General features: G+C 40.2%; 1 protein-coding gene across 1 annotated transcript; it reads left to right on the top strand.

The window, feature by feature from the left end:
* The first annotated feature begins 467 nt into the window (after positions 1-467).
* On the top strand, positions 468-12278 carry dgat2 (diacylglycerol O-acyltransferase 2). Its single transcript, XM_080434772.1, has 8 exons — positions 468-611; positions 1688-1816; positions 2094-2201; positions 2659-2729; positions 7448-7652; positions 8152-8326; positions 9907-10106; positions 10528-12278. The coding sequence occupies exons 1-8, from the start codon at positions 566-568 to the stop codon at positions 10680-10682; spliced, it is 1089 nt and encodes a 362-aa protein (XP_080290898.1). The 5' UTR covers positions 468-565; the 3' UTR covers positions 10683-12278.
* Positions 12279-13053: the final 775 nt, after the last annotated feature.

Below are 13053 nucleotides of genomic sequence, written 5' to 3'. Positions count from 1 at the left end.
TCTAGTTATCTTTGTGTCAAACAAACAATGCAGCTGGCAAAATGTTCCTAGAGTAGTAGGCACCTACTACTACACCTAAAAATAAAAAAAACCCGCACACAATACTAATAGCCCCTGATCTTTCAAGGTAAATATGACCTATGACATATGACAAACACACGACCATTGAGTTGAGTAGCTTCAGACGCACGTGACTGCCATTTCTTGATAAATATAAGGTCCCCTCAGTGAGGGGTCGCAGTGAGGGGTTGCACCGGCACCGGCGGTCCGTTTGCATCGCTTCAGTTTCGCTTGGCTTGCTAGAATAGGAGGGAGGGCATCGACAAGACTCACTGACTGGCACTAGGGGGCACAAGGGCATTGACTCACTGCTGGCATCAACCCTACTAGGGTTCATGCCCACACAGTGGCTCTGGCTCCTCCCACACTGATTAAATGCACGCACCGCGCGGGTTAATCCACTGCAGTCCTAAAGGCAGTCATGCTGTTGAGGTTTACTCCAACTAGCCAGACCAGCAGCAAACATTTCTGATTTCTGACTCTTTTGTCATCTAAGCGCTCAAAAATGAAGACCATCCTTGCTGCATATTCCGGTCCCGGTGGCCTCAAAGGTAAGACTCAATCAATTAAATTTGGTTCCATATTATGTCCAAACAAATATTAACTCTTCCTCTTGTGTACAAACGTTACCGTGGTTGATCGTTTATAAACGTCTGACAACTCGAAACTGTTCGAAACAATAGGTGCCCGAACAGTTTCGAGTTGTCAGAAGTTATTAGCCTACTTTCATGGAATGAGTAGAATTCAAACAAATCTGAACGTTGTGACAAGAGGTGAGGAGGTCTGTGACTGATGGAGCATTAGTTGACAACAAGGGGTAAAAAATAAAAAGAGGGGGGATTGCAATTTATGAAAAACAAAATAGCCCATATAGGATTCTGCATTTTGTTTGACACGTGTGTGTGTTGTGTGTGTGTGTGTGTGTGTGTGTCACACAAACCACTTCCAGCAGAACTTGCACATTTATGGTATTCATTATATCTGTACTTGTTAACTTGTCAGACGTGGCTCAGCTCCCTGTACAGTAGATGATAGGGAATAGACCCCCAGTTGAACCTTTAGTAGACTGTTTGTGGACTCTCACTTTTTGGATCTGCCCAAAGAGGTAGTGTTATAGTGTTTCTGCATCATGTTCATTCAACAGCATGGCATTCATTGGTTATTTTAAGTCTGCACAGATGGGATTAAGTAACTGTTGTCCTGAAGGGACTATCTGCTCCTTAGTGGCTCTGTGTGTGTACCGTAAGCTCAACCAGCTTTAGTCCATCTAATGCTCTGGACTTCCCACACCGTCTACACACATGTAGCTGTTTGGGTTGTTTGGCATTTATTTTATGGTCTGTTTAATGGATAATGCTGGTGAGTAAGTCAAGTCTCTATAATGACTTGGGATTGACTGAGTTATGTTGATATTAATTGTATTCGGTGGCACATTCTCTAACCTGTAATACTCACCAGCATTATTAATTATTTTATCGTTCAGGGGCTCATTATTGTCGTCTCGGGTTTGATGAATTGTTATTTACTCTTTTACAAATGATTTTGTTTAACTTATCTTCAGTGCTTCGATCTTACTGAATCGCATAATGAGAAACACTAATGTCTTTGCTCTCTTGTTTGGCCCCAGGCACCAGATCCAGCATCCTCTCTGCCCTGCAGGACCTGCCCTCCGTTCCTTGGCTCTGCCCATCCAAGATGGAGAAACACCTGCAGATGCTCTCTGTGCTGCAGTGGGTCATCTCATTCCTTGCCCTGGGTGAGTGACCGTGTACTGCATGCACCTGTAAAACTTAGTGTTGGCTTGTGGTCTCATTAGTCTCTTTGCAGTTTTTTAGCTTGTGGTCTCATTAGTTCCTTAGAAAAGTTGAGGTCAATCCGCTAATAAGCCCCCTTCACCTCTGGCTCTTGTACTAGTTTAGACTTAGTGTTGTTGACATAATGGCTAGTTATGGATCTGTGTCCATTAGGACCTTTCAAGGAACTGATTACTTGTATACAGTACATTGGACCTGTGTCCTACTCTTTCCCTCCAGGTGCTTCCTGTACTGGGCTTTTGATCTACATGTTCAGCACTGACTGCTGGATCATCGCTGCCATTTACACTTCCTGGCTCGCCTTTGACTGGAACACCCCGAAACAAGGTAAGCCACCTTACTTTCTCATGCTTTAGGTTTAAAGGAGTAGTTCACCCCAAAAAAAATCAATTACACAACCCATGAAGCCTTGAATTCATAGAGATTTATTTTTTGTCGCATTCCTAAGCTAATAATTTGATGACTGGCAGAGTCTCCGGTGGTAGGAGACTTGCAGAGTCTCCATTGACTCTGCTGGTCATCAAATTATTGGCTTAGGAATGCGACAAAAACAAAAAGATCTCCATGAATGAAAGGCTTCATGGGTTGTGTAATTGATCGAAAATAAGTAATTCTTTGGTTGAACTACTACTTTAACATGTGTTTTTTTAATACATAGAACCTGAAAAATGTTATTGGAGGCTTAGAGTCATATGTTGGGTATTGTGTTTGTATAGGCAGTATAGACAAGTGGCTGGATTATTGATTAGGGTGATTAATTAAAAAACACACATTTTCTTTGTAGGTGGCAGGAGGTCGTCTTGGGTGAGGAACTGGACAATATGGAGCTACTTTAGAGACTACTTCCCTGTCAGGGTAGGTCAATATCTGCCTCATGCATTATGTTTGCATCAAGACTTTCTCACCGTGTGTAACTGTAGGTTACACAATACATGTATTGTGTATGACTCAAACATGTCCCTCAGTGTGTGGCTGTTAATTTATCTCTAGATAATTGATAATGTTAATTGATCTGACATCAAATGTGACCCTAACCTTGATTGATAATGCCTTTTCTGCACAACAGTAGTTTTGTGACAGTTGTAGCAATAATACGTTTTTATATTTGTAGCACTTCAGGTCCAGTAGCTAAGCTGGCAAGTATTAAATCTAAGACAAGGACTAGACACTGTAAACACCACGATAAAATAAAAAGGACAAGACCTAAAACAAAATACAAAAAATAAAGGACGTTTACCAAACATGTAAGACAAACTGTCTGTTTTGAACCGATGCTAAAGATCATCAATATTACCATACTATCGATTATGCTGTTGCCCAGCAATGAACAGACTCTAAGACATTGATAAGATTATCAGGGGAGAATCCAGTATCAACTGTTTACTCCAGGCTGCTCCTTGTCTCATGTTGAGTAATGCAAGGTCTTGACGTGGGTTAGGCGTTTTAGACTTTGTCCAAACAGATAGGCAGCAGCACACAACAATGCTGAGTTGTTTTTTGTTGTCTTCACTGCATCTTGAGATCGGAGTACAGTCCTAGTTGAGGTGAAAGGGGGAAGCCTTATCTCTCACACGCACACGCGCGCACACACACAGTGTGTAGTTGTTCATGGTTCAAATCTGTAGTATTGTAGCCTTTTACAGAAATCCCACTGTAAAATCCTGTGTTAAATTTGTACACTCTCAGTTAGAAATGGATGAATTACAGTAACACTAAGGTTTTACTGTGCAGTCAGTGTTTGGACTGTAAATAAAACTAGTTTTAAAACATCTCTGTAAGGTGTCAAATTATAATTCACGGGAAATTGGATAATGGAAAACAAAACGTGTTTTCATTAAATAAAACACTAAAAAAAAAAGTATCAACTACAGTACGTTGATGGATTTGGGACCAAACATTTAGTCCTTTTGAACACATACACCCCCACCAGGTCACCACACACTTTGGCCCTCATTTATCAACGGAGCGTATAAACCGGCTTATATTTTTCCATATATTCGGCCGTACACCAACGTCGAAGTCACATTTATCAACGAATCCTGTACAGGCAATCCTAGCGTACATTGGGTCGCAGCCTTGATAAATGTCACGGCTGAAACCGAGCGTCATTTAAATAACACGCCCTTAAATATTCTCAAAACGCCCTGATTTTACGACATGGAGAACCAGAAAGAGAAGAGTTTCGCCGGCTCGCCTCGCTGCCTGTCAAGTCACACACACGCACACGCCCCTCTCTCTCTCACACACACACACACACACACACATGCCCAACTGTGTCTTTCATGTAATCCGTAGCGGTACAATCTTTGTCACGTAGGCTTGTAGCCTACATGAATGACATATTATGATACCAATCACATCGCCATGAATGGGGTTTGTATATTAATTTATTTAACCCATACCGAGCAGTGCACAAGCAGTCATGTAGGATATTCCCCGTGAGACTCGGACGGGCGGCAGTGATCCCGTACTGCCACGTTAATAAGAGATTCGATCGTCGGGTTTATATCCTTAACCCAGCCAGGTTGTGTAGCCTATAACTCTCTATGACATAACTCCATAATATAGGACAAGCTACTGTAAGTTTGTAGACCTCACTGTCCATGAAAAGATGGTCGGTGCTCCCGAAAATTCTCTGGCAGAAGCGCTCGTATATTTTTTAAATAGCAGATCTACAAGCTCACAATGTTGTGAGCTTGTAGATCTGCTATTTTCAAATAGCCAATGCAGCCAGATCTGCAAGATTAACCGAATGACTGTTAAAGCAGTTTGTTTAAATTACTTTATAAAATGTTATATTTTCACAGGGATTATTTATTAGTGTAGATATACATTTAGGAGTGGATTATGTGTCCAGATGCCTGTCAGACAGTCAGACAATGCTGCTCAACAACTGCTATCAACCAGACGTGAGATTTCAGCGTACGGTAGGATGAAGCCAACGTCAGGATATATTGATAAATGCCGAAAGTTGCGGTGATCTCGCCGTACGCCCATTATTTGGTCTGCGCCGCGTTGATAAATGAGGGCCTTTGTATCTGATTACCAAAGACAATATCATAGATGCCACGTAGGCTTGGATATTTAAGGTTGATTTATACTTCAACAAATGACACATTTTGCATCAATTTACTTTCAGTTGAAAGTGTGTTTTTGTTACGATACGACATATCAACAAAGTATACATCAGCCTTTAGTCCACACAGTTTCTACCATTATGGTTCTTCTCATTTTCCTCAATGACTGCTCTCATTCACTGAAGTAGCTGAGCCCCCGACTCTGCAGAATACAAATCAACTCAATGCTTTCATGCAGCTGGTGCAGTTAACCTCTTATTCTTGGTTATTGTATCGGCCATGTGATATCAAAATGAACTCCTGCTCAAATGTGATTGTAGCAAATCGTTTCCATGTCAAAACTGAGCATGTTAATCTTCACATTGAAGCATGAAAGTCCCCAACGATGAATAAAGGGGGGAATTTACCGTAGCAATCTTTGGAGCCTGAACTTTGCTTATCACTGTGGTCTGTACTTTGAGCACTGTGTAGGTGTGACTAGACTGATGTCATGATTCTATAGTCATGAAAAAGAAGACAGACATGCACACCCCAAACCTAAAAAAGCAGGTGCTGAGCGATGATCAGTGTAGGAAAGTTTTTACAATTATTATAGAAATGATAATAAAGGGCTCCAAAGATAAAGTGCTTTATTGCACCCAAGAAATTGGTGACGTTTCGCGCTACATGCTCTTCCTCAGACTGAAGTGAACACACTTCAGTGTGCGAGCGTTTTATTATGATTCTTTAGTCACCCAGAAGGTTGATGCTGTTTCTCTCTAGTATTGTCTTTATAAGAAATCTCTGTAATTAAATGAAGGCCATAATCCAGTCGTACCCTTTGTAGTCATTTCTACAAAACATTAGCTAAAAAAACATTAGCTAAAATGTGTCAATCTATATGCAGTAAATTTGCTTTTGAAATGGGATCACTCTTTATTGTCTTTATCTATTATGTTGGAAGTTGCTGTCCTCAAGGGTTAGAAACTGAGAAGGGACACATCCGGAGCTAAACTGAGTCCTTGCTAGTGTGGATGAGACATGTAACATAAAACAAGACCCTGCCCTGTACTATTTCTGTGTTAGTTTATTTAAAATATCCCTTAAAGTAATACTAGGTAACGTTTTCAACAAAACTAAAGTTAAATTGTATATCTTTTGTGAGTGGCAAAAGTTTCACAACACCCACTCCATGAATTTCACCCCCGGAAGCCTTTTATTTATATATTTTCTATTGAATGTGGACTGGGGGGACTTTCCCGGGGAAATGACGTTCCTGGCCAACGTCATGACGTCGTGGCCGACGTCCCCAGGAACTACCGCAACGGTTTCCTGTTTGGCCAGGAACTATCGCGGTAATAACTAAAAGGAACCTCACGCTGATGTTAAGAGAATGTAGGATTAGAAGATCGAAAAAGAACAGAAAAAGAAAGCACAGCTCATGGTAACTAATGCTCCACTGGCTAAGAGAAACGATCCGTAGATAGTATAAAACAATTAAAAGATCGCTTTTTGAAACGCTTCCGGCTTCCGCTGAAAACGAATGGAATTCTGGGTAATCGAGGATTACGGAAATTGTATGCAGTGACGGTAGTGACCAGCAGAGGTTGCTAAAAATCGTTATTTGGGATTCTGCATTGTATAACTTTAAATTGAAAAAGTCAAACAACATAAGTGAACTGAAAAGAGGTGTTAAAACCCTCATAGTACCCTGACATAGTATGGTGAGCACATCTCTGTGCTTACGCTGACCAGCAGGCTGCTGTTGTTGGTTTGCCTGTATCCCCATATTTTCTCCTGTTAGCATACATGCTGGTAAATGTTGTAAGTCATCTCTATTGGGGCCCCCAAAAGGTATTCCATTGAAACCTCTACCACACCACACCACGCCACCCATCCCCACTGAAACTCGCTAATACGGTTATGCAACAGCCATGTTTGATTCACTACTGTGGGAGACCTTGCCCACAGTACACATCACACTAGATCCAAAGCTACATGGTTTACAGTTTAAATTGTATCCACAAAACTGCCATTTGGTATTCTGATTTATTAGAGACGCCACTTCAGCATGAAACCGTGTTGCCCTCCTGATAAAGAGTAAAGAGTGTGAAATGTGTATGCAAAACGTAATTGTCACATGCTGTATTTTGGTGCTGTGGATTTTAACAGGCACGGGGCAAATATGCAATGTATAGAACATATAGTGTTGCAGCAGTCATTGTTTTATGGCTGTACATGGGCAGATAGAGCAGGTTGTACCAGGACTGATGGAGCAGGCTGTACCAGGAAGGACAGATAGAGCAGGGCCATATACTTAGTGTTGAATGATAAGGATGTCCAAGTTCTACGTGCACGTTTTGTGCAAATTGTATGTGCTTGCTCACACATAATTTAACTCTGCTAAGAACTGAGTTTGTAAGTTTAGTCTTGCTACACTTGCTTAGCACTTGCTACAAACATGACATGCATACAAATTAATCCAACGCTGTCTGTTTTTGTCTCAATGTTTTGTAGCTAATTAAGACCCACGAACTGCTGCCTAGCCGGAACTACATCTTTGGCTACCATCCACATGGCATTCTCTGTTTTGGTGCTTTCTGCAACTTTGGCACAGAAGCCACAGGCTTCACCAAGAAGTTCCCAGGAATAAGGCCCTCCCTGGCTACTCTGGCGGGAAACTTCCGTATCCCAATTCTGAGAGACTACCTGATGTCTGGAGGTAAGTGAGTTCCTAGGGAGGAGAGGTCTGATAATGCTAACTGTATCTGCAAGAGGACACTGAGCTTTGTCCTATTGCCCAGCTGAAATGGCCTCTGGTTACCTGTATGTGCTGATACAGTATAGACTTGATTCAGCTTTAAGTCGTTATTTTATATTTTGACATTAACACAATATATTCTGATTTAAGATTACTGTATTGGATAATAATTTTTTTTGTAATACAAATTGAATTGAAATTCACCATGGTTTTTTATTAAGAATGCATGAGCACAAAAAAAGCATCACTAGAATTTACTAATAACTTGCTTATATGTAACATTGTTCATGTTATGTCCCCCCCACACCCAAAAAAATTATAAATAATTAATATTTATAGTGCTTTTTGCAAGACTCGGATGCTTTAGTTTAGACTCGAATGGGTCAGTCAGTACACTTGTTGCTTCTTGAAGGTAATACAAATCATTTATTGCAACTAATAAGTTATATATTTTACCCAGGTATCTGTCCAGTAAACAGGAACTCCATTGACTACCTGCTGTCATATAATGGCATGGGCAATGCTGTGGTCATTGTTATTGGGGGAGCTGCAGAGTCTCTGGACTGTGCACCTGGCATGAACAGTGTCACCCTAATGAAGCGCAAGGGCTTTGTGAGGCTGGCCCTCCAGAAAGGGTGAGATGATGCACCAAAGTCCACAATGAATACGTAGAATTGAGACCCATAAACCCTGAAGCACAATCCGAGTAAAATCTACCTCATTTTTAATGTAACTCTTGAGTGTTCAAATATAACCATATCGGCCAGTAAAGGTGGCTGCATGCTACCATTTTAGGTGATCACCCTTTCACCTTTTTAGGTGAAAACGTTTTCACCCAAAAGGTGATTTTGATACTAGGCGCTCATAGTCGGGTGATGTCCATTTGCTTTCTGCTGCGCTCTGTTCCGTGTCTCCCCTCTGTTTCACAACACTGTTCACAATGTGCCTGTGAACCCATGGGGACTGCCCACCCAACTTCTAGACCAATCACAGCGGCAGGGTGATTTCGGTTAGTAAAAACAGTGATGTGTTGAGATGAGCGGCGAGTCTCTTATCACCGCGGCTCAGTGACGTCATGTTGTTGTTTTCCAACCTCCATTTGTACACTCTTTGGAGTAAATCCTAATTTCACACTGAGGATTCTGCTGTGTAACATTCAGTCCCACAGGAAAGCAAATGGGTTCGGTTTTGCTGGGTTATGTATCAAGTTTGGTATTCTATTGGATTAACCTATATATTCTCAGTTTCTTACTTTGGCTAAAGAAGCTTAGTGCTTGCTAAAAGGAAATGCAGTTTGTCAGACCTCCATCCTTGCCAACTAGGGTATTTTTCAAATAATGTGTGATTGTGGGTCATTTGTCTGGAGCTGTAAGCACAGATTTAAGAAACTACTAAATCATAAGCAACACATAGGTCCTTACTGAATATTGTTAGTTTTCAGTACATTTAATCTGAAATGTTATTTCTTAATACCGTTAAGCCTGTTTTCTTTTTGTGGAATTGTGTTTTTATTGACAAAGCACTACTTAGGGATTGGTTATTCCTGATACCTGTATTGGTGAATGATAGTGAAAATAACAAGCTTCCAATAAAATCAGAAACTTCTGACGTCCTGTTTTACAGATTTAAAGAAACCCAATATTATGAAAATATCTTGAGTAATACTTGTAGCGATTCAAAACAAGTCACAAAAAGTATAACAAAAACTTGGGACATTTCTGCTTACAATGTTTGGTCAGGGAAATGGTATTATTATTAATAATATATATTATAAGGCATGGTATTTCATTGGTTGTGTAATAATCCAAATTATATTAGGTATTCTTGCTCAAATATCATCTGATAGAAATGAAATCACAATGTTGCTTTTGATAAGTTTGATAATTTTGTTTGTTTTTGTTTCTAGCAATTAGCGTCGCAGCTTGTGTCTGTTTTGTATGCAGAAAGAGCATGTTATCGTTGCTGTTGGGTGGAAACCTTGTATCTCAATATTTCAGTTTTTATGCTTTTTCTTAAATGAATGCCCTACTTTGAAGAGTTGTGACAAAAAATACCGTAACTAAATTGTAGCTATCCATTGGAACATGGGTTCCTTTTTCCTTTTCCTGAAAAGTAACCATTTTGGACATGCAAGGTTTCCACCTGACGCAAAGGTTTTCTGGTATATTTATGGGGGAAGGAGTGTTGCTCAGTAATCTCTTCTTTCCTTCCCCAGGTCTGATCTGGTCCCAGTGTACTCCTTTGGGGAAAATGATGCCTACAAGCAGGTGATCTTTGAAGAGGGTAGCTGGTGGAGAAATTCCCAGAGGAGACTGCAGAAGATCATAGGCTTTGCCCCCTGCCTATTCCATGGATGTGGTATTTTCTCTGAATCCTGGGGCATTGTGCCTTATTGCAAACCTATCACCACCGTAGGTGAGGAAATATGTGTGTGTGTCGTGTGTATGTATATATGTGTGTGTGTGTGTGTGTGTGTGTGTGTGTGTGTGTGTGTGTGTGTGTGGACGGACCAATTGCCATTCTTACACAGCCCCTCACTGTCGCTAGCAGGACTAAAATATAATTGATAATGTTGTTTAAGTGTAGCCACCAACATGGACTGAAAATGTCAAAATGACAGTGGTTCTTTATTTGGGGAAGACCATTTATTTAAAAGGTTATTACAGGACAGTTACCAGCAGTAGAAGTTTTTTGACAGACCATCCACACTGTCAATATTTGCTCTGTTCAGCCTCAAGGATACAGTATATTAATGGTTAACATTGCAGCGCTTAACAAATTCATGCATGATTAGTGCTTCCTTTTGATTTTGTCCTTTTTTTTGTTTGTTATATAGTTGGGGAGCCAATCACTGTGCCAAAAGTTGAAGAGCCTACTCAAGATATGGTGGATATGTACCATGCCATGTATATCAGGTCCCTCCGGTGCCTTTTCGACAAGTACAAGACTCGCTTTGGTCTGAAAGAGAGTGATGTCCTGTTTGTCCAGTGAAAGAAAAGAGGGCCCCTCTGGAACGTCTGAACTGGGAGGACTGGGACAGTCTTCACAACAATCTCATCTAAAACTGTGCCTGTGGCTCTGACTTGTCTCTAGACTGCAAACGCTGTACATGAGCATGTATGTAAATAAACCCTTGCTCTCAGCATTGTCACGGACATACTGTAAGCATAGTTCCTCCTCAACATAGGGCAGGTTTGAGAAAATGATGGCCTGAGAGAATGCCCCCTCTCCCTGATGGTGTCACATTTAACAGTTAATTAGTCTCAGTTCCACTGCCAAAGAAGTGTCCTTCTACTGATGTATGCAATATATATAGTGGTTGGCATCGTCTGAAGAGAGGGGGCATAGTTTGGACTATGAGGAACTGCTTGTCAGGCGTGATGGCAGATCAGTTTAACTAGATGGAGCTGCAAGGTAACGTACAAGAAGTGCCAAGGTGTTCCAACCATGTGTTCTTGTAATTTTCCTCCAAATCTTGAAACCTATCGTTCTGAAACGCACACAATGCAACTGGGAGGAACAACTTCACTGTTGGGTTAATATACCCAATGATTGAGCCAAAGATCCAATGATTGTACATACTGTACGTGCATGCATATCAAAGAAAGTTTAAAGTGACAGAATTTTGGATTCATGCTGTGAATGTGCCAAATATGTGTATTTGTGATTGTACGATGCCACAAAGTATTAATTGTATTCTTAGGAGAGGAAAACACAGGGTCTAATGATTTTCAGTGCACTTTTTTGTACTGTATTCTTGATTTGTGCTTCGCTTGTTTTTCCATTCCGCCGGTGACCATGCCCACATGGGTGTTTTGACCTGGGCTGCCTTGCATCAAGTGTTTTGAAACGTAGTTCACGAAGAGAAAGTGTTATTGTGGGTGGAAATTCTGATGTTTGATGTCTGATTACGGGGCAGTCTTTTTCCACATGTATAATCACTAGGGTGATGTATACTGTAGCAAAGAGGAAGGCATCACAAAGGTCATGTCTTCTTAAAGCTATCTCTAATACCCATAAGGGGTCTTAAAGGAGTTCACCCAAAAAATGACTTATTTTCTATCAATTACACACCCCATGAAGCCTTGATTTCATGGATTTATTTTTGTTTTTGTGGCATTCCTAAGACAATAATTTGATGACCGTGTGTATTTCCGGTAGGAGACACAAATAATTACTTTGTCTCCTACCGGATACATTAGCCGGTAGGAGACGAGAATCAAATTATTAGCTTAGGAATGCGACAAAAACAAAAAATAATCCATGGATTCAAGGCTTTATAGGGTGTGCAATTGATAGAAAATAAGTCATTTTTTGGGTGAACTCCTCGTTTAAGGTGTCACTACTCACTAATACACAATGTATGGGGGTTTAAGTTTTTACCCTGGGATCGCCGAAAATGTCAGCTTCTGGAATGCCGTTAAGATTAGTACCTGGTAAAAAGTGTCAATTGAAATGTAATTTCCTTTGGATTCACCAAGTGACTTCTTGCAAAGGGCAGTGTACACAAGTCTCTAATTCCTGTGCAATACATGCAAGCAATAAACCCATCCTGCCTGTATTTAAATTAAACATTTTTTTTATGTTTTCAGAATGAGAGTGTGCATTATTGTTCTCATCAAACTGATACATACACAATATAGTTCTGATTATTTTTATTTACATTTGAACATGTTCATTGTTGAAGTATACTAGGCTACATTGAAAATATCTTGATAATTTAAAAATATCAAGTATAAGTATATTTTCCACAGCATGAGCTGCATTTCATCCAGTCACGAGAGTACCCTTTTATAAGCTGCAAATGTATTATGTTCCAGTTCCAATATTGTCTACTCATTCATGTCATCACTTCCAATTTCACTTGTTTACTGTGTGTCTTGTAGAGTTCTATCTCCTGGTTGGATAACATTACTTTTTACAAGATAAGTACATACGATTGATTATACAATGACACCTTTCACAAGAAAGAGTTAAGAAAAAAGTGTTGTGCAGGTGAGGGGAGAAACCCTGGAAGGGCTCATAAGAGGACATCGCCTTTTCTTTACCTTACATTACATAATGAAGTTTTATGAACACAGAAAACACAAGTCATAAAAATAAATATATAGAGAAAAAAAATCACACCCAGTGTGAAGTGGGCGGTGTGGTCACAGTGGTCATCACAGTGATGGAAGTTCACTTAAAGAAAATTATTTCTGAAGTGTGTGGTGCTATTTATTAACAATAAATAAACAATGGTTGGTCCACAATGGGTGATTCACTTTAAAAAAAACATGTGTTTTTTTTAAGTGAATCACCCATTGTGGACCAACCATTGTTTGTTTATTTATTGTTTATTGTTAATAAATTAAGTGCATAG

This window comes from Gymnoscopelus braueri (genome assembly GCF_963280865.1).
Source record: "Gymnoscopelus braueri genome assembly, chromosome: 8".
Classification (NCBI taxonomy): Eukaryota; Metazoa; Chordata; class Actinopteri; order Myctophiformes; family Myctophidae; genus Gymnoscopelus; species Gymnoscopelus braueri.
This window is presented reverse-complemented; position numbering and strand designations above follow the sequence as displayed.

Coding starts and splice junctions, on each gene's coding strand:
- dgat2 (XM_080434772.1), top strand. CDS start 566: ATGAAGACCATCCTTGCTGCATATTCCGGTCCCGGTGGCCTCAAAG. Junction 1,817..2,093: donor CATCTCATTCCTTGCCCTGG/GTGAGTGACCGT, acceptor CTTTCCCTCCAG/GTGCTTCCTGTACTGGGCTT. Junction 10,107..10,527: donor CAAACCTATCACCACCGTAG/GTGAGGAAATAT, acceptor TTTGTTATATAG/TTGGGGAGCCAATCACTGTG.